At 43.1% G+C, this 23,174-nt stretch overlaps 2 protein-coding genes across 5 annotated transcripts in view; both read right to left on the reverse strand.

The window, feature by feature from the left end:
• Positions 1–1,329: 1,329 nt before the first annotated feature.
• Positions 1,330–10,745, reverse strand: BNIP3L (BCL2 interacting protein 3 like). Its single transcript, XM_014885169.2, has 6 exons — positions 10,549–10,745; positions 5,947–6,127; positions 5,373–5,445; positions 4,016–4,119; positions 3,063–3,212; positions 1,330–1,913 (listed from the first exon to the last, which is right to left on the reverse strand). Exons 1-6 carry the CDS (start codon positions 10,631–10,633, stop codon positions 1,865–1,867), a joined length of 642 nt encoding a protein of 213 aa, XP_014740655.2. The 5' UTR covers positions 10,634–10,745; the 3' UTR covers positions 1,330–1,864.
• A 5,177-nt stretch (positions 10,746–15,922) lies between these two features.
• Positions 15,923–23,174, reverse strand: part of PPP2R2A (protein phosphatase 2 regulatory subunit Balpha) — a 35,994-nt gene continuing 28,742 nt past the window's right edge. For all 4 annotated transcript variants that reach the window (XM_088179830.1, XM_014885173.2, XM_014885172.2 and 1 more), the window contains exons 4-10: positions 20,817–20,982; positions 20,249–20,361; positions 19,840–20,017; positions 18,961–19,125; positions 18,295–18,464; positions 17,762–17,853; positions 15,923–16,915 (exon numbers count right to left, since the gene is read on the reverse strand). In XM_088179830.1, the coding sequence (XP_088035956.1) occupies positions 16,636–16,915; positions 17,762–17,853; positions 18,295–18,464; positions 18,961–19,125; positions 19,840–20,017; positions 20,249–20,361; positions 20,817–20,982 (1,164 nt within the window). In that variant the 3' untranslated portion in view covers positions 15,923–16,635. The remainder of the gene's footprint in view (positions 16,916–17,761; positions 17,854–18,294; positions 18,465–18,960; positions 19,126–19,839; positions 20,018–20,248; positions 20,362–20,816; positions 20,983–23,174) is intronic.

The raw sequence follows: 23,174 nt of genomic DNA on the forward strand, positions 1-23,174 counted from the left end.
AACAAACCCGCACTTGTGGGCAGCTCAAGTGCCACAAAGTATTCACAACTAAAAGGAAAAAAAAAAAAAAAAAGAAAAAAAGCAGATTACTCAAGAGGATTTGCTGTTCACCCTGCAAGCATTCTCTGACAGCATTCAGAAGTAGAGAATGAAAAATAAATACAGTTTAGAAACTGGATTCATACTTAACTTTTTCACCTCCTGGGAGCTAACTAAAGTTTTTTTAACCCAAATCTCAGCTGGGATTTAGCTTCTATGCATCAATTGGTTCAAGCAATCACTGCTCTATCAAATAATCAACTTTATAAAGTCTGATGCAAGCAAGCAATTATAGGTAGCTGTTTTCTCCAAAAGGCTGACTAGATTTTCTTATTTTCTACAAGTCAGCCTACTAAAGTCTTTATTTAAATGAGATTTTTGCTAGTCTTAAAATTAGCATTGGTTCCCTAAATACTTAGTATTAAAGTCTATATCATATTTTTATATATATATTCATATATATATATATATAAAAACAGTATTCTATCCTTCAGAGTTCATGCTACATGTTCTGAAATCCAATAAAATCTATTTAAGGACAGGACTGTCCCGATGCTTTGTAACAATTTGGTACTAAAGCTTCACATTTTGAAAAGAAGTGTCACTGAAGGAGGACAAGGCTTAATGTTCCCTAAGATAAAAGTTCCAACAACATCAGTGAGAAATCTACCCTAACATGAGACACCACAAGTGACTTTCAGGTTCCAAAAATCCCCAAAAAGGAGATTGTACAGTAAACAATGAGAGAGAGGAATATTGAGAATTCATTTGCAGAAGACATTTTTCAGAGCTTTTCCAACTTCTGAACCTTCATGCACCTGCAAGATTGTCCCCCTTAAGGATGAGCCAAATGCTTTTCCTGCTGAAGCAGTCGGATCCTCGGAGCTGTAAATGGTTCCACGACAAACAGAATAATTTCCTTTTACACAGAGCCTACCTACACTACAGCTGTTGGGTTTTTTTTTTCCTTAATTTAGAACTACTCTGAAAAGGAAAATTCCACGTTGAAAATTTTCCCGTAAGAAAAAAAAAAAGGTAAAGAAAAAAAGAAAGCTTCTTCACATGCAAACAATGCAATTTTTCTAATATTTCCTAGGTATCAGACAGGTTTTCCTACAAGGAATAAGGAGCTGACTTCATAGAAAAGACAAGATTACAACAATTACCTAGTATTAAAATATGCTGATGGATTTAATTATCCTACTTTAAAATTTATGCAGTCTTTGCCTCCTGCAATTCAAATGGTGTTTGTTAGCCAATACCAGGGGCTGAGTAAGTTCCCCTCAAAGCTGATTTAAACTGGATCTTTATTGCCAGTGATTTCTTAGTTTATTCCATAACCAGCTTCTTTTTTTTTTTTTTTTTTACAAAAGAAAAACTCTTTTCCACTTCAATCAGTAATTTTCTTCCAAAGAGAGACTTTTTATCACCACCATGCAGTCAACATTAGACCATGCACAACTGCAACTGAAGTCAGGTTGCACTAAGGAGGCAACAGCATCACTGATAAAATTAAACTTGCTGGTGGCATTTTGCATTGAGAGAAGCCCTTGCAACATAGAGACAGTTGTAAACTCCATCCAGCAACTCTGACGTGTCTTGCAGGCCAAGAGGCAGGGGAATGGGAGAGAGGGAAAAAATGTGGATAGCCAAACACCTCAACAGAGTTCCAACACAATACTGAATTCCAGAGTTAGCAAAAACCTGGATATGGAAGGAAAGGGTGAAGTCAGGGTCATGCTTAGAATGGTCTCATGTCAAATGTACTAAATGAGACAGTAACACCTTCACAGGTCATGTGGGGTCCAGGTTTGCACTCCAGGGTTCAATAAGTGCTGGCTGAAGGCGTGGTCAGGCGTTTCCCAATGTAGATGCTGAAATAAAAACACAATTCTATGGTTGGTATTGCATGGGAATGGTCCCTGCTCTCCCACAGCCCCCACACACCCAGCTGCTCTAATCCCTCTCTCAGGTCTGAGATCCAGCCACACACTTCTCTTCTCTTCTCTTCTAGAAAATTACTTACAGTGAGGTTTTGAACGAGTCTGGAAGGATCAGTGCTCTCAGTACTCACCCAAAGTGGGTTTTCCTCCAGTCCCAGGCTCATCTGAAAACCCCAATCCAAAAGCTTTTGTTCTGAGTCCCTGACACAGCAACACTCCCAGACAAGTGGGGTAAAACAAATCAAGTGGAGTGTGCTTTAAAACTCTGAGCACTGAGGATCTGTGCAAACACTGACCACAAGCAAGATTTAAATAAATCACTGCAGAAATGCCCAGCTCTGCTGCAGTACAAATATCTCATATTCTGTCCTAATTTATTCCATAGTCTCCAAGAATTTAAAGAGACCCTTGAACTACACCAACAAAACCAAACACAAAGCTAAATAAAACCATGTTTTGAGTCCATGCCTTTGCACCATCCCAGAAGAACATAAGGTGGATAAACAGAACACAAGGATTTAGGCAAAGTCAGAGATTATGTGGGATTACACAGGTAATGAAAACACTGCTGAGCAGAGGCACAGCTGATCTTGCAGGACACATCCAATATTTCATTCCTCTTTCTCCAAGTACTCAAACCTTGACTTTAAGCAACATCACAGTGCAGCATTAAACTGGGAATTACAGAGCTTGTGCCACACACCACCTCAGCATCATTATTTGTACAGTGTCCTTTCATGCTGGTCAGCAAAAGTTATTTTTCATCTATTCTAATTTTCCCCTTTATAACCTGAAGCATTTAAGTAGAAGGCACATAATCAAATTGCACATGTTACAGTTGCAAAGGTTATTTGCAAACTCATCCGTGCATACTCAATATAATTTGATTTATTCTAGAAATAAAGCACATTAAAAGCTGCAGAGTTTTAATTGCTGCAAAGTTTTCCTGCTTTTGTAAAAAAAGCAAGTTTGAGTGAGGGACAAAAAGTGTTATTCTAGAAAAGGCCCTTTTCACTAGGACCTGACATTCAAGCAAAGTGGAAAAGCAAAAGCTGAAGTGAGAATTAGGTTAATACTTACCCTAGTCCCAGAGCCAAAACATGAGATATGAACAGAGATGGAATGAAAACCTTAAGAAATTCTGCAGAGAAAATGCCACCTTTTTTCATTGCTCCACTTTTTCTCATACTTAGAGACACTGAACGTTTAGGATGTCTGAAATGGAATTCCCTGGAAGAAGAGGGGGAGGGGGGGAACAAATTCAACAAGACTTTTTTTGTTTCTTTCCCTTCTTTTCTAATTTTTTTTTTTTTTTTTTGCACACAAATGCACAGATCTCTGTAGGAACTTTTTTTTTTTTTTTTTTTTTTTAAATAAAGTACAAAGAGCTAGAGATCAAAGCCCGAGATCCCTTACACAGAGTAAGGAATCCAAGATAATAAGAGGAGGGATTGTGGAGAGACCACTTACACAGACAGTATAGACACAAAGGGAGCAGGAGCTGCAGAGAGAGGTAGGTCCGAGAGAGGGAATTTCAGGATGTGATTTGTTAGCAAGAGGCCTCATTTTTTTGTTCCAAACACAGATACAGAAGTCTGCCAGATTTAGACAGCATCCTCTATTTTAATAAAAATGCTTTGCATTCAAGGATCTCAAGGTTTCCCCTTCCGTGGATGAACATTACATATTTTACATAGAAAGAAAAAAAGGGACAGAGAATTTAGAATTCTTCCATTCAATAAGCCAAGACTAAATCCCATGAATCCCAGCTGCCAGTACCCAGCTCTCCCACTAACTGCAATTTTGTCAAGAAACCTTGCAAGCAGCTTGCTGTGGCTTTGTGTTACCTTCAAGTCATTCTGTTGCTATTTTAATTTTCACACTTCATTGTTTTGATCTTTTTAGCCTCCCCACAGAGAAATCAATCTCTTCCTAAAATGAATTTATTTTGATTGTGAGATCGTGACGATCCTTTCCTTCATCTATTCATTAAAATAAATTCATATTCATTAAAAACCCAGAGTTGAACTCACTTGGGAGGAATGTTTTCAGGCCTACTTGACCAGTCTGACACCCAGTCTGCACTTTTCTTCAAAACTTCCAATTCTTTCTCTCCTTCTACTGCTTCTTCTTCGGACTGAAACACACAGGGGGGACAAACCTTGTAACACTCAATTAGCTCCTCCTCATCAGGGTGTAAAACTGAGAGTGACAACAACAGTGGTGACATGATAAGCACCAAATGGTGGCACCTGATAAACCTGAGTAAGTTGTTCTTGGACTGCTGATTATTTCAAAGAGATTTGATTTTGCCAGCAGAAGTCAGGAAACCACACATTCTATTACTGTATCCAGGATTTCCACATCATTGCAAGCTGTTTGTTTTTTTTTAACTAGCAAAAACAAAGGATTATTTTAATCCTAAATGTAATGAACCAGAACTGTGCAAAGAATATTTACAAATGGAAGAAAACATTAGGTTGATGGCATTCCATTTAAAGCCCACAAAACATGACTAAAAGCATGGGAAGTCAAATAAAAAAAAAACTGGTTTCAAAACCAGTTATTAGTTCATTTAAAATTTATTTTACTTGCAACTAGTAGCTTCTACTGAGTGAATCCCAGATGCAGGAGGGAAAGGTAAGCACTCACTCTAATTGTATATAAAAATTTAACTTCCCATCAATAAATGCAAACGTTACCATGTAAGAAAAGAAATAAATTAGGAAGAGTAAAGAACACCACTGACTTTAGTATTAAAACAATACTAAGCATTAAATAACCTACTGAGTATTAAAACAATGTCCTGAGTGACTCTTATTAAAATAAGATAAACCACTTACAACATGAAATGAGGAGCACAGCAAACCCAGAGGAAATCAAATAGAGTCACAGGTGAGATGCAGAGCTCACCAACACCTTCATTCAGACCCTTTTGGCTCTCAGGGCAGAACTGCAACAGGCCCAAGTCTTTGACAAAATTAAATGCAAGGTTTCATTCTTCCAGGAATGCTTTTTATTTACATTGCAAATTGTATGAAATGATGGAACTCAGAGTTCAGCATTAGTCTCCTCTCAGTTTGTTATGGAGATTACTCACTGTCATGTGAGTGACTGCACAGCAATCACTGAACACCCTGAAATCTTGTGCAGAAATATCAACATTTCAAAGGCAGCCTGGACACCCAGCGCCAGCAGGGTTACACAGTGACATGAGTGCTGGGAAAGCTGTACACGTGGACACTCGTTTTTCCCTCACTCTAAAACTATTCACCTCTAAGTCAAATTTCAATTAATACAGAATTTAGGTCTTCTGACATCACCCTTCAAGCCTAGATCAAATAGCCACAACTTACAAATGTGTATTTTAAAAGTTAAGGAAGCAAATACCTGAGAACTACTGTCTTTACTTGTGTGCATTTCCACATCAAAAGTTATCTGTCCATCATCTTGAGGTGACGGGCTAAAGAAAAATTGATTTCATTATGTCATTTTGTCAAGTAAAGAATCATCAGTGTAGATAAATCTCAGCTGAATCATTTCCTCATGCACTTCTGGATATTATTCAGCTGAGTTACAGACTGCACCACCCTTCAGATCCCAAATACCAGCATTAGAAAGTCTTCCCAAGCCCCCCACCATCTTTTCAATTTTTTTAATTTATAATCCTACCTTTCTCAACAGTGTTGACAGTTGCTCCCTAAAGCAAAAGAAAGCATTGCCCAAAAGTTCAGCTGCTAGAGAAAAGATGCAAATCCCTTTGTTCTTGTAGGGAACACTGCCAGTATTGTGAATTACATGTGTTTTTGTATCATTACAAGTAGAAGCATCACACAGTCACCGCGAGGCAGCAGCTATTCCAAACACTGCAGCACAGGAGACTTTTCCCCTGAGAAAAAGCTTCACCCACCCACAGGAGACCAAAAGAATAAAACTGCACGCAGGGCAGCCAACACTCCTTTACCTGTCACAGTGGGAACTACCTCTTGAGCTGCTCTGTCCTGACTCGTGCTGGGCATCCAGGAGGATTTTCTCCATGTCCCCATTGTGGATGGAGGAGGAGGACGGGACGTGCTCCAGGCCCCCGTTCTTGCCGGTGCCGTTGTCGTTGCCGTTGCCGTTCATCTGCAGCTCCACCCAGGAACCTGCGGGGCAGCCACACGTCAGCCCAGGGACAGCCCAGGGACAGCCCAGCGCTGCACACACCTTCACTTATCAACTGCAGCCAGAGGGGAGCACCGGCATGCTGCCTTCAGATAACACACACTGACCCGAGGGGTTCATCAGCACCGCGGGACAGCAGCGACAGCGCTTTCCTTTCACCACCACAAACACCCCCACAAGCCGGGCTGCTGCTCCCCAGCTCTGCAGCTGGTCAAGAAATTGTTCCTCTTCTCCCCCAGCTGTTAATTCTTTAAGCAGCCACAGCCCTCTCTGCAGTTTGGAGCTTCAATTAACTACGGATCACTCCATTACACGTCAGTCTGTTCTACATTCCTTTCTCAAACAGAATTTTCAGTCCCATGTCCCCTGCTACAAAACTCCCCCTGTGTACCTTACCTTTCCTTTCCTTTCCTTTCCTTTCCTTTCCTTTCCTTTCCTTTCCTTTCCTTTCCTTTCCTTTCCTTTCCTTTCCTTTCCTTTCCTTTCCTTTCCTTTCCTTTCCTTTCCTTTCCTTTCCTTTCCTTTCCTTTCCTTTCCTTTCCTTTCCTTTCCTTTCCTTTCCCTTCCCTGATTTTTTCTCAGGTCCCATTCAGCTTGCTTTGCCCTGGCACAAATATCTCCCATGAAGCTCTGATTTACTGCTTTTTCCCCATTTTTTACCTATGGGACATCTACATGTTCACTAAGATTCAACAAAGAGCAGGAGTGTACCATGGGTGACAAGAGCAGCTGCTAAGAAGTTCACACACTGTGCAGCTGAAGTGAGGATTTTTATTTTTAAATGTATTTCACTTATATTTTATGTGCAGATTAATTAAATATGCGAGCGTGTGTACTGATACATTCTTTAGTGGCATGTTTCAACTGGAAACAAATAGCTTTTAGAGATATGTGTCACCACAACCCATGTGTAATTTAGTTTATTCCACCTGAAGGCAGGAGCTTTCAGGGTTTTTATTTTGTATCTGGTCGATATTTTTTAAAGTTTGGACATTTTCCCCCATGAGGTAAAAATAACCAAGTAAGAAAAGCAAGCCTGAAGCTACAAATCCAACAGCTGAAACTACTTTTTGAGCATTATTTGTACAAGTTCTACATTTTAACACAGATTTTTAATTTCTGAATTGCACCTGTGAGTGCCTGCACTTATTTTTTTGTACCATGATTTTGCCTCTGGGAGCTCCATCAGTGACACAGGAAGAGATGTTTAATAATGAGAATTCACCTTTAGTACCAATTATTCACGATGTCATTACAGTGCTGTCCGTGGAAGCATCGTGCTCTGGTGGTTTCACAAACAGAATTTTGGGAGTGCACAGGCACCAGCTCAGCACTACACAGGAGGCTTTTCAGATAATCAAGTGTTAACTTGATTAAAGGCAGCTCTGCTCAGTCAGCATCAGACAGAGGCTGTGTTATCCACATTGGTGATGATTGCTGGTGTCTGAATTCCTAAATAAACCAGCCAAACCCTAAGAATTTCATCAGGAAAGTTGTTCTGCCTTGCAGCAGCAAGAGGCCACACCTGCAAAAGAGCAGGTGGCAAATGCAGCCAGCAAGTGGTCTAAAGTTAGGTAAAAAAAGCTTTATATTCTCCAACAACCACTTCTGGCTATTGGAAAATCAAGATCTGCAATTAATCTACAATTAAAAAAATCAGCAGGGGGCAAAGGAATGAGGGGATGTGTTCCTGTGACACTGGAACACCCAGAGGATGCTGATCAGATCTCCTTACTCTGACACACGCTGCCACAAATAACATTTTACTGATTTACCTCGGGCTGACAAACTCTGCGTTTATCTAAAACACACCGTGGCTGTAGCAGGAAGAAAATCCCAAATTCTGCTGTGTGAGTGAAGAATCCCTGGGAGCTGAGCAGGAGCTGACATGAGGAGCAGCACGTTCCCAGCTGACCTCACTGGGAATGACTCAAAACTCAGGCAAGGAAGCACAATCTGCCATCAAGCTCCAGCACGCTCCCACTCCCACTCACAACCGGTTTGGGTTTGGGACAGGGAGCACAACTGGCTTCCAAAACTGATTACAGGGACATAAATCTCTGTTTCTTTAAAGAGGTGGACAGGAATGTCCACGGACAGGAGAATAAACTGCCCAAATAACACACAGTGGGCTTTGCCCTGAGATTTTTTGAGAGCTAAGGAAGTTATATTAATCACCTGCCTGAGAACTATTCATTTTATCATATTTCTACTTGACAGTGAAATAGGAAATGTGGCAGAATGAAGAGTGGTAGAATTAAAGAGTAATAAATTTAAGAAATGTGACAGCATCTTCTCCTTTCACAAATCACATAACACACAGTCTTTGGAAGAAAAAAAAAAAAACCAAACCGTTCATATGAATGGTATTTTTCTCCAAAATTGTTTGGATTTTGGCTTTGCTCTATGGCTAAATATTATACTATGAATTTATATACACTGACTTTAATTCTATGTTTTTCCATAATCTGGTGAACTGTTTAAACAGCAGGGACTAAATAAGTTGGGGAAGACAGGTCTCATTTTGTTTATTCCCTCTGATTTCAGCTGGGAGCATGAAGTGGAGATATCAAAGGCAATATAGAAATTAAATACCTGTATACATTTTATAGATACAAAAATACTCCAAAGTAGTAGCTCACAAGCTATCTGAATAAACTGATAAATATCATTTTTACAATGAAGTACAATGCTAACAAAAAGAAAAAGGAGAGGGAAAGGAAAAGAAAGCCAGCCAGATTCCCACAGTGGTAATTATTAAGCAAATTTTCCATGACAGAGGAGATGGGCTCTTGCCTAAGTTGGGATTTCTTTTTGTCAATATGTAACAGAGCTTTATAATAATTAAAATATAGGAAGCATCTAGAATTCTCAAAGCAAGCAACTTGGGTTTTTTATCTCTATGAACCCAACACAGCACAGGTTACCAGTTTTATTCCCTGCTCTTCTGCCTTCCAAGTGCTGAGAGATCTTTGAATAAAAGGCCCTAAACACGCACAAATGACACAGAGAACACCATGAATAGATGTCTGAGCTCATTAGGCTGAAAAGTTCACTGAAAAGCTGAGAGAATGGCAGAAAATGGAGCTGTCCCACCACAGCATTGTGCAGGGGCTGAACATGTGAAAGCAGCACTAAGCCTGTGTGGAGCTGATTGGGTGCATTTGTTTTGTCAAACATTTCCTCTCCCACCTTGTGCTCAGCTCCTCCGGCACTCACTGAGCTGCATGAGCCTCACCCTGCTGACCCAGCACCAAGATCCGTGCCCGGCTTACCGAGCTCTCAGCTCCCGGCCCTCCTAGCACCCAGCAGTGCCATCAGAAATTAAAAATAAAATACACACGCATCAAACATGGCCATTTCTGAAGTAAGCGCCGAGTCAGGCACCCGGCATGTCGCAACTTTGACAGCCTAATTGTTATTTAAGTATAAAAGGCCTGAATAATTTGCCAAAATTATTGACTCAGGTAACATTGTTTAAGGTACACGGTTATCACACGAGGCAGTGTTACCACAATACAATAGCAGCGTTATGAAATGAGCACAGTTTATTCTTCCTTTCACACAATTCCCATTGAGTTATGGAAAAGCAACCGACTTTATTTTGTGGTCAGCTAAACTTCACCGTAAACCACGGAGGTTACAGTTAATCATTAATGCAATTTATTCACCTCTTCTATCTTTAAAATTTAGAGATGAAAGGACACACCGAAGGAGCCGTTTATAACGAAGGGAAAGCATTTTGCCAAATAAGTACCAGAGCCTACATGATGTGTCTTACTAGTGTTATCCCAGGAACAAAAGGATGCAGCAAAGCAGCTGACAGAGATGCCGGATATAGAGGGAAATAGCTCACGTCAGTGCTATTGACTCAGCCACTGAATAAACTCATTCCCACAGCCACGCTCCTCCCCCTACCCCGCTGTATCCCCATCGCCGCCGTTCGGGTAAACTCCGTGTAACCACGCAACGAGCTCGGGCCGTTCCTCGGGGGACTCCATCGCCCTCAGCCCGCTGCCAGAGGGGGCGGCCCGGGTCCCGCCGGGCGCAGCACTCGGAGCCCGTTTAATCCATGCCGGCAGTGCCCCGGCTCCACCGGCCGCGCTCCCTGCTGCCCGGAGCCGCGGGGCCCTCCCGGTGCGGGGCCGGACCCTCCCGGTGTGGGAAAGACCCTCCCGGTGCGGGCCCGCCCCTCCCGCTCCCGATCGCCGCCGCTGCCCCTCTGGGCCCTCTGCCCGCCACCGGGCCATTTATACCCTCTCCGCCGCCGCCCATTGGCCCCCGGCGGCTCGCGCGGCGCGTCCTCCGCCAATGGCGGCCCGGAGCGGCGCGAGGGGTCGCGGCCCTCAGGGCCCCTCAGGGCCCCCCGCGCCATTCCCCGCGCCCCCGCGGCCGCACTCACTGTTGAGGCCGGGCTCGCCGTGCGTCGCGTCCGCCGGCGGGTTGTTGTTGTTGTTGTGCTGCGGCGGCTCCTGAGGGCTGGACATGGCGGCGGCGACGCGGCTGAAGCGACTGAGGAGCCGCTGGGGCAACAACAACAAACCCGGACTCCGTTCCGGGCCCGGCCGCCCCGCCCCGCTCCCCCCCCCTCCCACCTTGCGCTGCGCAGGCGCGGCGCGCGCCGCTCCCGCCCTCCGCCTCCATGGCGCGACCCGCGCCCGCGCACGTCCCGCGCGTGCGCAGAGCGGGCGCTGAGGGAGCAGCGGCGGCCTGAGGGGGACGGGGATGGGGAAGGAGAATGAGGGGGACGGGGATGGGGACGGGGAAAGGGAAGGACGGGGTCAGTCCGGCTGGGAAAGGACAAGGGAACGACAGGGTCAGCCCTCCCAGAGCTCCGAGTTCGAGCGGTGATCGATCCTCACCTTGTCCCCAGCCCAGAGCTCCCAGTGCCACCTCCAGGCCTGCCTTGGACACCTGCAGGGATGGGCGCTCCAAACTCCCTGGGCAGTTCCAATCCCTTTCCATAGAGAAATTTCCCCAAAATCCACCCTGCCCTCCCCTATCCCAGCCTGAGGCCGTTCCCTCTCCTCCTGTCCCTGTTCCCAGATCCCAAATCCCTCCCGGCTGTCCCCTCCTGTCAGGAGTTGTGTAGAACCAGAAATTCCCCCTGAGCCTCCTTTTCATCTTGTCTCCATTCTGTTTTGACATCACTTCAACTTTAAGATTTACTTGGAGTCCTGGATTCTTTTTGGTGGAGTTTTGTGTCTTCAGTCTCATCTCTCTCACACATATTTATAAGCATTTTGCTTCCTAAAAGCTGTAAAAGAGCCTTTTACACCATGAAGTCCTGCCATCAACAGCCATGAGAGTATAAATTGTGTTTTTTTCATTACTGTATTCACTGTAGGAATTCAGTAGCAGCAACACCATCAGAATGAAGCCACACACACTCCAGTAGTGTTCTTTGTTTTCTCCCCATTACAAATGTGAAGAAATCAATTTCTGTGTCAGAACTATTTTAAAGTGGAGAAAAAGCTTGTATGCACAAGTGTCACAATCATCCCGTACTACAAAACCTGTTTCAAATTTTTTTTGTCTTCTATTCATGTACAGTAATATTGGGTGTTTGAAATTCAACTTTTGTAACACCAACACTTCTCAATTCAACTGCAGGCCTTGCATGACTGTGCCAAATATCCAACCCTGTTGAACATCTGGATATCTCTGGGATAGCACTGGGAGAGAATTAGCTACATGAGTAGTAAAAAGAAATTAAATTTGCTAAAACATCTGTTTACAGATGGAGGGGCTGCAGAAACATTTGAGATTGGAGTCAGAACATTTTGAATAAAAAACCCACCCAGGGTAACCCAATCCTACTTTGCAACCCTCAAATCACAGCCTAACATGAGCATTTGTCACCACCCTCATTTAGGAAGCATTTGCCACAACACTTGTGGCATGAATATTTATCAGTCAAGTGGGACTATTAAAATTTCTGAGTCAGAAATAAATTGATCAAGATTATAGAGTGAGTCAATGCAGAGCCAGAAATAGCATTCACAAGGCCTGACTTTCAGCCCTGTGCTTGAACCACTACACAGGTTCCATGAGGCATTTGAATGATGTAATTGATGTTTGCAATTTGAATCCTGGGATGGAAAATGCTGTGACAATGGCAGGGTTGGACGGACACAAAACCACATGTTAATAGAAGAGTAACAATGGCCATAAATTCCTGGGAAAAGCTTTTTGTACTGGAGTGCAATACAAAGGTTTTTCTTCCAGGAAAAAAAAAAAAAAAAGCCTTTATTTAATTGATATCAAACAATTAACAAGACCTGTGCCAAGATAATGCTGCTGTTTTATCTCATGGTTCCAAGGTGTTCTAAATGTTTGGAACAAATAAAGAAGGAAAGCCGTGGCTGTCCCTGGATCCCTGGCAGTGTCCCAGGCCAGCTTGGAACACCCTGGGACAGTGGGAGGTGTCCCTGCCATGGCAGGGGTGGCACTGGGTGGGATTTAGGGTCCCTTCCAACCCAAACCATTCCATGATTCTCAAGTCTAAAACCTGCCCTGATTACTTTTATTTTCTTTATTTGGTATTTCTGTTGCCCAAAGCTGTAAAAGAGCCCTTTCCTGAGCTGGACACACCCAGCATCCCCCCGGCACAGGAGCTCCTTGCCCTGCACACCTCGGCTGAACTCTTTGTACTAAAATAATCCACGCTGGAAAGGCTTTTATAGCGTTTCATATTTAGCAACAACTGATCGCTGTTCATTCCGGAGGTGACTTCGAGGGACAGCGGCCACACCTCGCCGTGACCCCTCGCGGTCCCGAAGCCTTCACCTCTTTGCAGTAACATTTTGCCTCCTAGTGGGGAGCCCCGGCTCGGAAAAGCATCATTAAAACCAGCCAGGGCTGTTTTCCTGTTTGCAGAGGCTGCGATTGCTAAAATTGGAGGGTAAAATTCACTGTGTAGAGAAATTGAACTCAGTTTCTATTCTCTCAGCTGTGAAACAAACACTGGTTTTATTCCACGGCTTATCTTGACAAGCCCAAACCAAGATAAATAAGATGTTTGCTGCGGGCAAACAAACAGCTCCAGACACCCACAGTCATTCCAGAGCAGCCTCACTCCCTGCACGTCTCTGTCCAAGACACGAGTCCTTCCCTTTACAACAGCCAATTCCATGGGAAAGGGCAAAAGGAGGCACCTTTTATTCAATAATAGGAGTGTTTGATGTGAGCCAGGATGTTTTACACCTCTACAGCCCGAGGGAAGAGCAGAAGAGCAGCACACAGGAAATTGCTTCCCAGCTCTGCTGTGCCTAAGAAGGTGTGACAATAAAAATCTCTTTGAAAATACTGATATTCCATCATCCACGGCCCCTCTCCAGGAGGGGAACCCCACAGGTTTCTGCTTGTCAGCACTACCTGAGCTTTTCCCAGTCAGGCTGATAATGAAAGGATCTATAGTTAAGCAATAAATGATCCCGTCCTCCCTGAACAGAGCAGCAGGGGAGCAGGTGCTGCTGCATACCCAGCGTGTTTTCCAGGCAGCAGCCACGTCCTGGCAGGGAAGGACTTGAGGCACAGGGCTCTCCTGCAGCTCAGCATTGTGTCAGCTGGATAAACACCTCACCCTGAGCAGCACCTGGCAGCAGGAGTGACACTGGGGTTGTCACTTTGCAGATACAAACCACCTAAGTGGTGCTTGGTGGCATTTCAGTACCAGCAGTGGTGGCTTCAGGACAAGAGTGCAAGGAAGAGAAAGCCTTCCCCATGTTTAGTCTGGCATTTAGGGACTGGGAATTGCAGATTTGCACTGGTTTTACTGGACTGCATGGCTGGAGCAGCTGAAGGCAGTGACCAGCACTGTTCTGCCTGGGACAGGAATGGGGACACTGCTCCCCAGGCACAGGGAAGAGACCTTTCATTCAAAAATACCTGCAAATGCAGAAAAGGGGAGGGGTGGGAAAGAGCATAAAAAGCATCCTGACAAAATGTATTCTCTGTGTACTTTTATTAATAAAATATACGATTTACAGCATGTATCAGTGGACAGTGTGCTTAGAGAATTCTCTAATGGATAGTGTGACAGCACAGGCAGGAGCTGGGTTTGGTGAGGACAAGTTAAACCTCAGATGACATCTCAAGGATCAGCATTACCAACAGACCCAAACCCTTTCCCCAAAGCAAGCTTTAACCCATCCCAGCAGGCCCAGCTGTGCTCCAAGAGGAAGCTGTACTGGAGTATTGCTCTAGGTCACTGCACCCACTCTCTGTGCTCACATCTTCACGTGCTCAGCACCTTCAGGGCATCCCTGGGGGCTCTGGGTGGCACAGGAACAGCAGCCTCAATGTCACGGCCCTCATCTTCCCAATGCAGCACTGTTAAACCTACACCTTGACAAATTTTACCATTTCACCAGCTCCACAGCATCTCATCACCTCTGTGCCCTCACGGGGAGATAAAGAATAAACCTTGGCCCTGCAAACATGTGATTAACGTTACCCAACGAGGTGTTTCTTGAACTGTTGGCAAGTCTGCTTGCTGGAGTAAGATTAGTCACATGCTACTGAGTAGGAGTAGGGCCCACTCATTTATTCACCTGCTGCTGTCTCTGGGGCAGTTCATTTGTTCTACAAGGCTAACAGGTGAAAAATAAAAGGTTAAATCCTTACAAAGGCTCATGGTCAGGCATGCATGGTACAAGACAAATACTGTATTTAAGAGAACTGGATTAATAAATATTAGAATTTTTACATTTTCAAACCACTGCACAGGGACTTAAAAAAACTGAAGAGTGATTGCAATAGTAGTCTTGTTAAGAACCTCTAACCCAGCCAAAATTTTACAGCAGAAACAGTATCTCAGTTGATCAAATCATAACGTCATTTTAACAACTACCTCTAAGCCACAGAAATAATTAAATACAGGTAACTCAAAAGTAAAAATTCTCCCAGTCAAGGTAAATTCACCATGAATTCAAACTTCACTGAACATTTCCATGAAGGAAGAGCAAAACCTAAAAGCACATTTAGCAAAAATACCTGGAAGTAAAAACTCATGAGCCGTATAAAGCATCAATATCTAGTTCATCTTTGGATAAGCCTTATGTGCTGAAGAGTTGAAATCTCTCACATCACTATGAACACTTATTTCATGCAGCTTCTGTACTCCACGTTTGGCTCCTTGCACCAGTGAACATTTCTGTAAGTGCAGGAAGTCTGCAAAGCCAAAAGCCAGAAGAAAACACTTGCATGGTTAAAACTACATTTCCAGTTAGCAATAAATACAGAAAATAGAGCAGCAGAATGCAGTGCAGTCATTAGCTATGGAACCATGGTGCTGGTACTACAGAACACCACACAAGAGCTCAGACAACTTCTCAAAAAGCCACAGGGGACTTGGTGCTCTAAACAAGGCATTAAAGGTATTTTATCCTAAAACAAGGCATTGAAGAAACCAGGATGAAACTAAACAGTAAGACATCAGTCCCATAAAACGGAATTTAAAACCTGAAGATTCTATTCCCTTTCTGATTAAAGCAACAGGTTAAAAAGAGAAGCATTCAAGGACACAAGAAGTGACAGCTCAGATCAAAACCTGACAGCAGAGTTGGAAGTGGTCACACACTAGCTGGTGCTCAGGTTACTCAGGAGTGAATTCAGGTACCTGTGAAATCCCTCCCTCTCTTCATTCCCATGAAAAATAATTAATACTGGTTAAAATCATTACAAAAACCATCATTTTATTTTCATGCATCTAAGATAAAACACAGAGTATTTGTATAAAGAGGTAGATTAAAAAAAAAAAAGAAAACAGATTCTCCATTCTTTGTCACTTTTATTCAGTAGTTTGTTTGTTTTTTTCCTTATTTTCTTTTTTTTGTTTTTGGTGCCAGACATGGCAAGGAGTGATTACAGTCAACTGTTTATTAAAACATTTGTTGCAACACAGACCCCCTTTACCACTGACCCCAAACGGACCCATTTTATGTGCTTTATTTTGTTTATTTTTTTTTTCCATACACCACCACCGAGGCGAGGTGGAGGGGGACGAGGGGGAAGGGGGAGTCCAGGAGGCCAGAAGGAGGAGGAATGCTACAAGCCACAGCAAGAATGAGCTGTATTTAATAAAAAAAGGGGGCCACGAATGATACAGTAATGAGGTTACACAATTAAATCCCATAGCATGATTGAAGGCTTTCCCTGTGTCTGACGTCATCACAATGGAAGGCATAAAAAGTGGAGTAAACCGATGTTGAGACAGTCCAGTCTAGTCCATTAGGCAAGATGGTGCAAGTAGTCATTTAAATTAAAAAGTGCCCTACCCTCACCTAAATGGCTAGCAGGCATGGAGACAACAGAGCCACAGAGCCTTCTCCATGGAGCTATAAAAGTGTGTTGTCATATGGCACATTTTAAACACTGGAAAGGGGTGCCATAATGGACCTCTCACTCGCTTTCCTTACAGGTACAAATGCTAGATTCAACTATTTCAACTATGCAGGAAGTGACTCTTCAGTTAGGAATGCCAACCCTAATTCATCTTGTCTTGAAATATATACAAGTTGTTTGTGGTAGCTACAGCAATGATGTTCTCCTTGGGGTGCCAGGCTGTGTGCAGGATCTTCTTGTTGAAGTCTAAGCTGTCGACACTGATCTCGTCCTTCTTTCTCTTGCCGCTGGCGCAAACCTTGCGAGGTTTCAGCACCGTGCGGGGCTTGTTGTTCTCCCGCGACGCCTCCAGGGTGATGTCTCGCTTGGTGTTCCTGTCAAACATCCTGAAGAAGTTGTTGTAAGATCCTGTCATGACAATGCTGTACAGAGAGGGAAGGAAGGAACAGGTCAGTTGGGAATTTTTTTGTCCTTTCAGCAAGCTGGAGGGTCCCAGCTCAGATGGAATGGGAAGGAGGTGGCCTCACCCACACCTGCTGCAGCTAAAGGGAAGCAGGTATTGCCCTGTTCTACAACTTAAAGCCTCCCATGTTCTCCCAAAATACCCTTTTTTCCTTCCTCCCCCGGGCCCTTTGAGGTATTTTGTTCCCCAAGCACCTCGAATGTCATTATTTCATTTGTTTTTCTCACACACACAGAGGACAGCCCCAACAAACCCCAAACACATCAGATTTTTAGCCATGTGATTTTAGTGACACATAAGTTGTGTGAATTTAGGTACTAAGCAGCACATCCAGTTTGTGAAAATCCCTTACAGCTCCTGATTCTGCATCAGCTGCTCAGTAAGGAAAATACACTTACAAGTTTCCCTGTCCTTCCTTTGCTTCAAAAAATACTTGAACAAACAGATGCCAAATAAAAAATAGTAATAAAAAAAACAACAAACCACCATGTCTGACAGGGAACTACTTTAAATGCAGCAAATAAACAATTAATGACACGATTAGCACAGAAGCAAGAGCTGTCCTAAGTGGTGTTATTGGCAGGTCACTACCATGGCAAATCACTGTAAAAATGAACATTCCTGGAAGATTTTCCCACAGGTTCCCCTAGAGGGCTGGTGCAGATTCTTACAGACCTAATAATGCACGAGTTAAATCCTAATGAAGTGCTACAACATTGCCCAAAACCAGGTATTTGCACTCCACTGCCCATTTTAAGAATAACTTGGATAGGTCTGAAGTGCACAGGGTAAGAATTGCACTTGCCTGTCTGATCCATTCCAACAGCATTCAAACTTGTCAAAAATGCAATCGTTCTCATACAGTGAGCACAGTTTACTTCTGAGGTATTCGTGCACCTGGAAAAGAGGCATCAGAGAAACTCAATGAGAATTACACTCACACACCTGTAAAACAATTTTCAGACCAATTTTCAGAGGCAGCTAAAAACGTTTTATGGAAAAGAAATGTTTCACCTCCTGTTTTCTTCAGGAAATAACAGAGAACATAAAGACAGCCAAAGACTTTTCATTGTTCTCATGGCTGGAGATCACCTCTCCACCTCCCAAATTCCCCCTGGGTGAGAGGGAGGTTTTTTTCAGACCCACAAACAGGTTTGGGTTCTGCCACCATCCTGCAAATCCCAAGATCTTCCAGCAGGAGTGTGGAATCCCCAAACCTCAGGGATGCTCTGCCTGAATCTCCAGACAAAACTGCAAGTGCCACATCAAGACCATCAGTAAGGCTCAGCCTCTGTCCAGGTTTTTTAATTTCCAGCCCACATGATTTTCACCCAATACCTGGTATGTTTCCACAGGTCTATTTTCCATATTTAAATCCCAGATCTTCACTGACAGATAATCTCTAGTCATCATATATCGACCACTATGGCTAAATTTGACATCAGATATGGAAGAGATGATTTCAGAGAAAAATGATCTGTTGCTGGGATCTTCTGGTTCTTCAAACACTGCAGGAAAAGAAGACAAGCATTTCAAGAGGAAAGTTTGTGTCTCTGATACAAATGCACCTGAATAATTTTAACATTGTCTCAAGAACCTTTCTACCTTCTGTTACATAAAATAACTTTCAAGGAGAAACACTTGTAATACAGTTGCCATGTTCTTATTGTTGTAGCAAGCCAAGGTCAGCTTCTTAAAAAGTGAATTATTTGCTAATATGTGAAGTCTTGAGTCATACATGCAAGATTTCCAGCATCAAGTACAGACCAAATGGCCTTTAACCACCTGAAGTCTGCAAAAAGCCATTCCTGGTGTCTAAACAGAAGCTGCTACTCGTTTTATTCACTATTTTTACTCCAGAAAAACCTAATTTTAAGACTTATTTAGATTTTAGGGTTTAGATTTGCTCAATAGACTACAGGAATCCTACACAAACCCACACAGACAATTCAGGCTTTGATGTAACGGAACAGCAAACGTTCTCTGACACAGAGAGGCACTCACACTTTGAGTGTCTGTCACAGAGGGCTGATGCTCTCATGTCACACAGGCGAATGGTGCCTTTACTGCTGCTGTACACAAACGTGCTGCAGCTGTTGGGGTGGAACTCTGCAGCTGTGATCACCTCTGTCAGCTCCTCCATGTTGGCAGGCTTGATATCTACAATATCTGCAGCAGCTCGTTAAGGAATTGCCTCCAGTGAAATAGGGTTTTTTTCCCCCAAGGTGTTTTTCAGTTTTAGGCACTTTCAGAAATTCTGCTTTAAGCCTGTGGGACCCAGGCACAACCCAGGTAAGACTTAAAATCAAGTCACACAATTTGTCTACAAAGCAAGGTGGTAACATCACATTCTGCATCAGTTTCAAGGTAATTCTTACAGCAGCAAAAACCTGCTTCAGTTTTGCTCCACTCCAAAAGTAATTAATTCTACACCACAAATTATCTCCCAAGTTTTTCAGTATGGAACTTTATTTTGCTTAAATTCTGATTATACTGCTACATTATAAAATGCTATTTTGTATTAGAAACTTGGCACAGGTGTGTGGCTGCTCCATCCCTGGAAGTGGCCATGGCCAGCTTGGAGCAAGCTGGGATGGTGGAAGGCATCCTGCCCACCTGGAATGAGCTTTCATGTCCCTTCCAAACCAAAGCATTCCTTCTCCACAAATAAAAGCCCTTACAACTATCAGGGAGAAATAACCAGGATTAATGGAGATTAATTCTCTGTATATATATATATATATATATATATATATATATATATATATATATATATATATATATATATATACATATATACACACACTAAACACTTCTCATGAAAGGAAATAAAACCCAACAGTTTTCCTGTTCCCATCCCACAGAACAATGACCAAAGGATACTAAAACTTCTGTCTGTGATTTCTAGGTGCCACAGGTTGATCCGCAGGTCATCTGCAGACAGGTAGGTTTCATAGTCACTATTGATGGAGATGGAATTGATGTGATATGTGTGGGCATTGGCAAATATCCTTCGTGGGCTGGCTTCCACCATGAGGTCCATAGGCCTGAACACTGGCACCTGTAACACACAGAGCAGGGCACGAGTGACATCCAAAGCCAGCACAGACATCAGCACTGCTCAGCACAGTCCTTCAGCACGGCCAGCTGGATGAAGCATCTCAGAATCAGTGTTTCTGCCAAGTGGCAGCACAGGAAAGAAGATGAAGTTAATGATGTGATGGAGCAGCTCCTCCCAGAGCCATGGGCTGGCAGAGGGACAGGAGGAATGAGCTGCTTGTGAGCTACTCACCCGTAGTGTTGTAACTGTAGTAGGATCCCTATACCGTCCATCCTCCTCCTTTAAATTATAACCCTCGGGTCTTTTGTCCCTTTCACTGATTTTCCATAACTTTATTGTTTTATCTGCAATGAAACAGCCACAGTTTAAAATGAGACCTGTGGAGAGACACCAGTCATCACTGCTGATGCCTTCAAACAAGACAAGGCCGCCCACATGCACCAAAAAAAGACAAAAACGCTGCTTGGGGAAAACAAGACAAGATAAAAAGCATTAAAAAAAACCTCCTCCACAGTTTGTTCTTTTTATAAGAGTTAGAGCAAGTTTCAGTTAGGACAGGAATTGCTATGAATGGTTAATGGAAGTTCTGACACAGGGATTCACACACACACACGAAGGTCTCTGGGTTGTAAAGCAACTAAACCCCAAATCCACCACCCTGTGCCCAGGGAAGCCACCAGAGCCACATCCCCAGATCCTTGCAGTGAAACCCTGCTGGATTCCAGCCTTTTGGAGAGGATTAGACCAAATCCTAACAGCAACCTGCATAATAACACATTATGGTGCAAAATAAACTCACCATTTGTAGACAATAAAAACTGAGCAGCATTTTTCTGGGGTAACCACCTAATTTTGTTGATCTTCTCTTCAATTTCTAAACTTTTCAAGTAGTCAAACTCTGGTTCATGGCTTTGAAAGGTACTGTAAACATTGTATTCTCCTCTACTGTGAGACTGGGTTTTGTTCTGAAAAGAGAATTAAATGATCAAGACACTTACACAATGTACATTGGGGTACAAGCTGCTTGATTTTCATCAGCCTGTCAGCCAAGTGAGATGAGCATCATCTCTGTTGCAAGAAATTTAATAAAGTTTCTACTATTTTGGCTAAGAAAACATCAGAGAAGAAACAGTTTATGCAGCAGCTTAAGTTTCCAGAAACTCTCCCCAGAATGTGAATAACATCTCCAACAAGTTTTCACATTTATGCTGAGCAGTTGAACAAACTAATATTTTGCCTAAATATTTTCTTGAAAAAAACCAAAACAAAAACAAACCACAACTTCTTTAATCTTTAAGTTTCCCACCTTTGCTGTTTAAAGGGAATATTCCTTCCCCTGCAACACAGACACACAAATGGCAAATCTACTCTGTGAGTACATTCAGCTTTCCAGGCACACCATGGAAATCCCACATGGCACCTCTAAATTTATACCAGCAGCTCCACTATTCTGGTTTATAATCTCCAAGTCCCCTGAGAGCTTTTGAACTGCTTAAGCAGCTTTTTCTTCCTCATTCTAGAAGGGTAAAAAAAACTCATCACACCTCTGCTGAATACAGCTCTGGAATTAGTCAGAGCCCTGCAGTTACCTGTCCAGGTGGACATGTTTGCAAAACTGAAAAATCTGCACATTTCCTCTTTCTGAAAGCTGTGTCTTAGGCACCAAAATATTGCACTGAGCCTTGAATTTCACCCCCTGGGTGCAGAAAACTGGATCCATTTCAGGTGTAGAGCTCCCCCATGTTTACCTGAAGTGGTTTCAAGCTGAATTTTGTGATTTAGTCCTGTCCCACCCACTCGAGAGATTGCACCATCAGATGCCTTTGCTGTGATAAGTTCCTGGCTGGGGACTTTGCTCCTTCCTTCTCTGGTGTCTCATGTCCATGGGCTCATTTCAGCCCTGGGTACCTCACCAAAACACATCTGATACAACCCTTGGTGGCCCACATTTGTCACATTCCTTGAATAATTTTCTTGTGCTTCATACCCTGAGAGCTGGCAGGAATTCTTACACTTTAGAATAAGCTCAGGGCAGGGAAGGGATAAGGGGGCAAAATGCTTAGAAATCCCATTTGGCACCAAATTCTGCACCACACCTATTCCTTTACACTGCTTTTCCCACCCTGGAGAATGAAGGGACTTTGTTCCAAGGCTCAGTCAGAACTAACCAGTGAAGCTGGGTCAGGAACAGGTTGGAAAGGAAATCTGTTGTGCTGTAGGAAATGCCTTAGGAAATCCAGGGAAACTTTCCTTCAATTCCAGACTTACCATAACGACTGAAACTTAAATATTTTCTGTGTGTATTCTAGTAAAACTTTATAGGACCAGAATAATAAACTCAGTAATATGTAAAATCCATCCTTGGGATAAAAATCAAAATTTAAACTCTCAGTCTCGTGGTGCTCAAAGGAAAAAAAAAAATTCCAGACAAGGAGAGGTGTTGGCCCAAGCTCATGATGTTAAATTCCAATTTAGGTAATTGCACTGTGCCTACACAGATTCCTGCTCAGCTTCTGGGAGATGCAGCATTCCCTGAGTATTCCCTGAGTATTCCCTGAGCATTCCCTTCCTGCCTGGCACTGGGCTGATGTCACTGGCTGCCACATTCCAGCCCGGAGGTGGCAGCAGTTTGGCAGTGGGTGAAGCCACACAGGTTTGCACAGTTCCTCACACAGCCCCTGTCAGGGTTTGTGTTTCTGCAGGAGTGGTCTGCAAAACTCTCCAGTGCAGTGTGGTACAAGGGGGCACAGAACTGCAAATAAAACACTTTTATTTTATACACTTTCATACATAAAAACTACTCTAGACAGTTGTTTGTTGGAACAATCAGCTACCAGTGCATCAGGGAATTAAGTCCTTAAACACAAATCATTCCTTGAACACAGAAAAGCTAAAAAATGGCAAAAACAATTCTGTGGAATTTCATCTGAGAACCCAGGTGGTTCTTCCTACTCCTGGATTCCAGCTCCTAAGGATGTGACCTTGAATTATGCTCCAAAAACCAAGGAGTCATTTAAACACAGCTCACCTGAGAGCAGGCAGGGAACTGCTGCAACTTTAAGGTACACAAGAGGATTCTTAAAAACATCAAGCTACAAATAATCAAGAATAAAAAATAATAAAGAAATAAAAAGCAAACAATAAAAAGCACAGAACA

The sequence above is a fragment of the Sturnus vulgaris genome, chromosome 28 (genome assembly GCF_052056855.1).
Source record: "Sturnus vulgaris isolate bStuVul1 chromosome 28, bStuVul1.hap1, whole genome shotgun sequence".
Classification (NCBI taxonomy): domain Eukaryota; kingdom Metazoa; phylum Chordata; class Aves; order Passeriformes; family Sturnidae; genus Sturnus; species Sturnus vulgaris.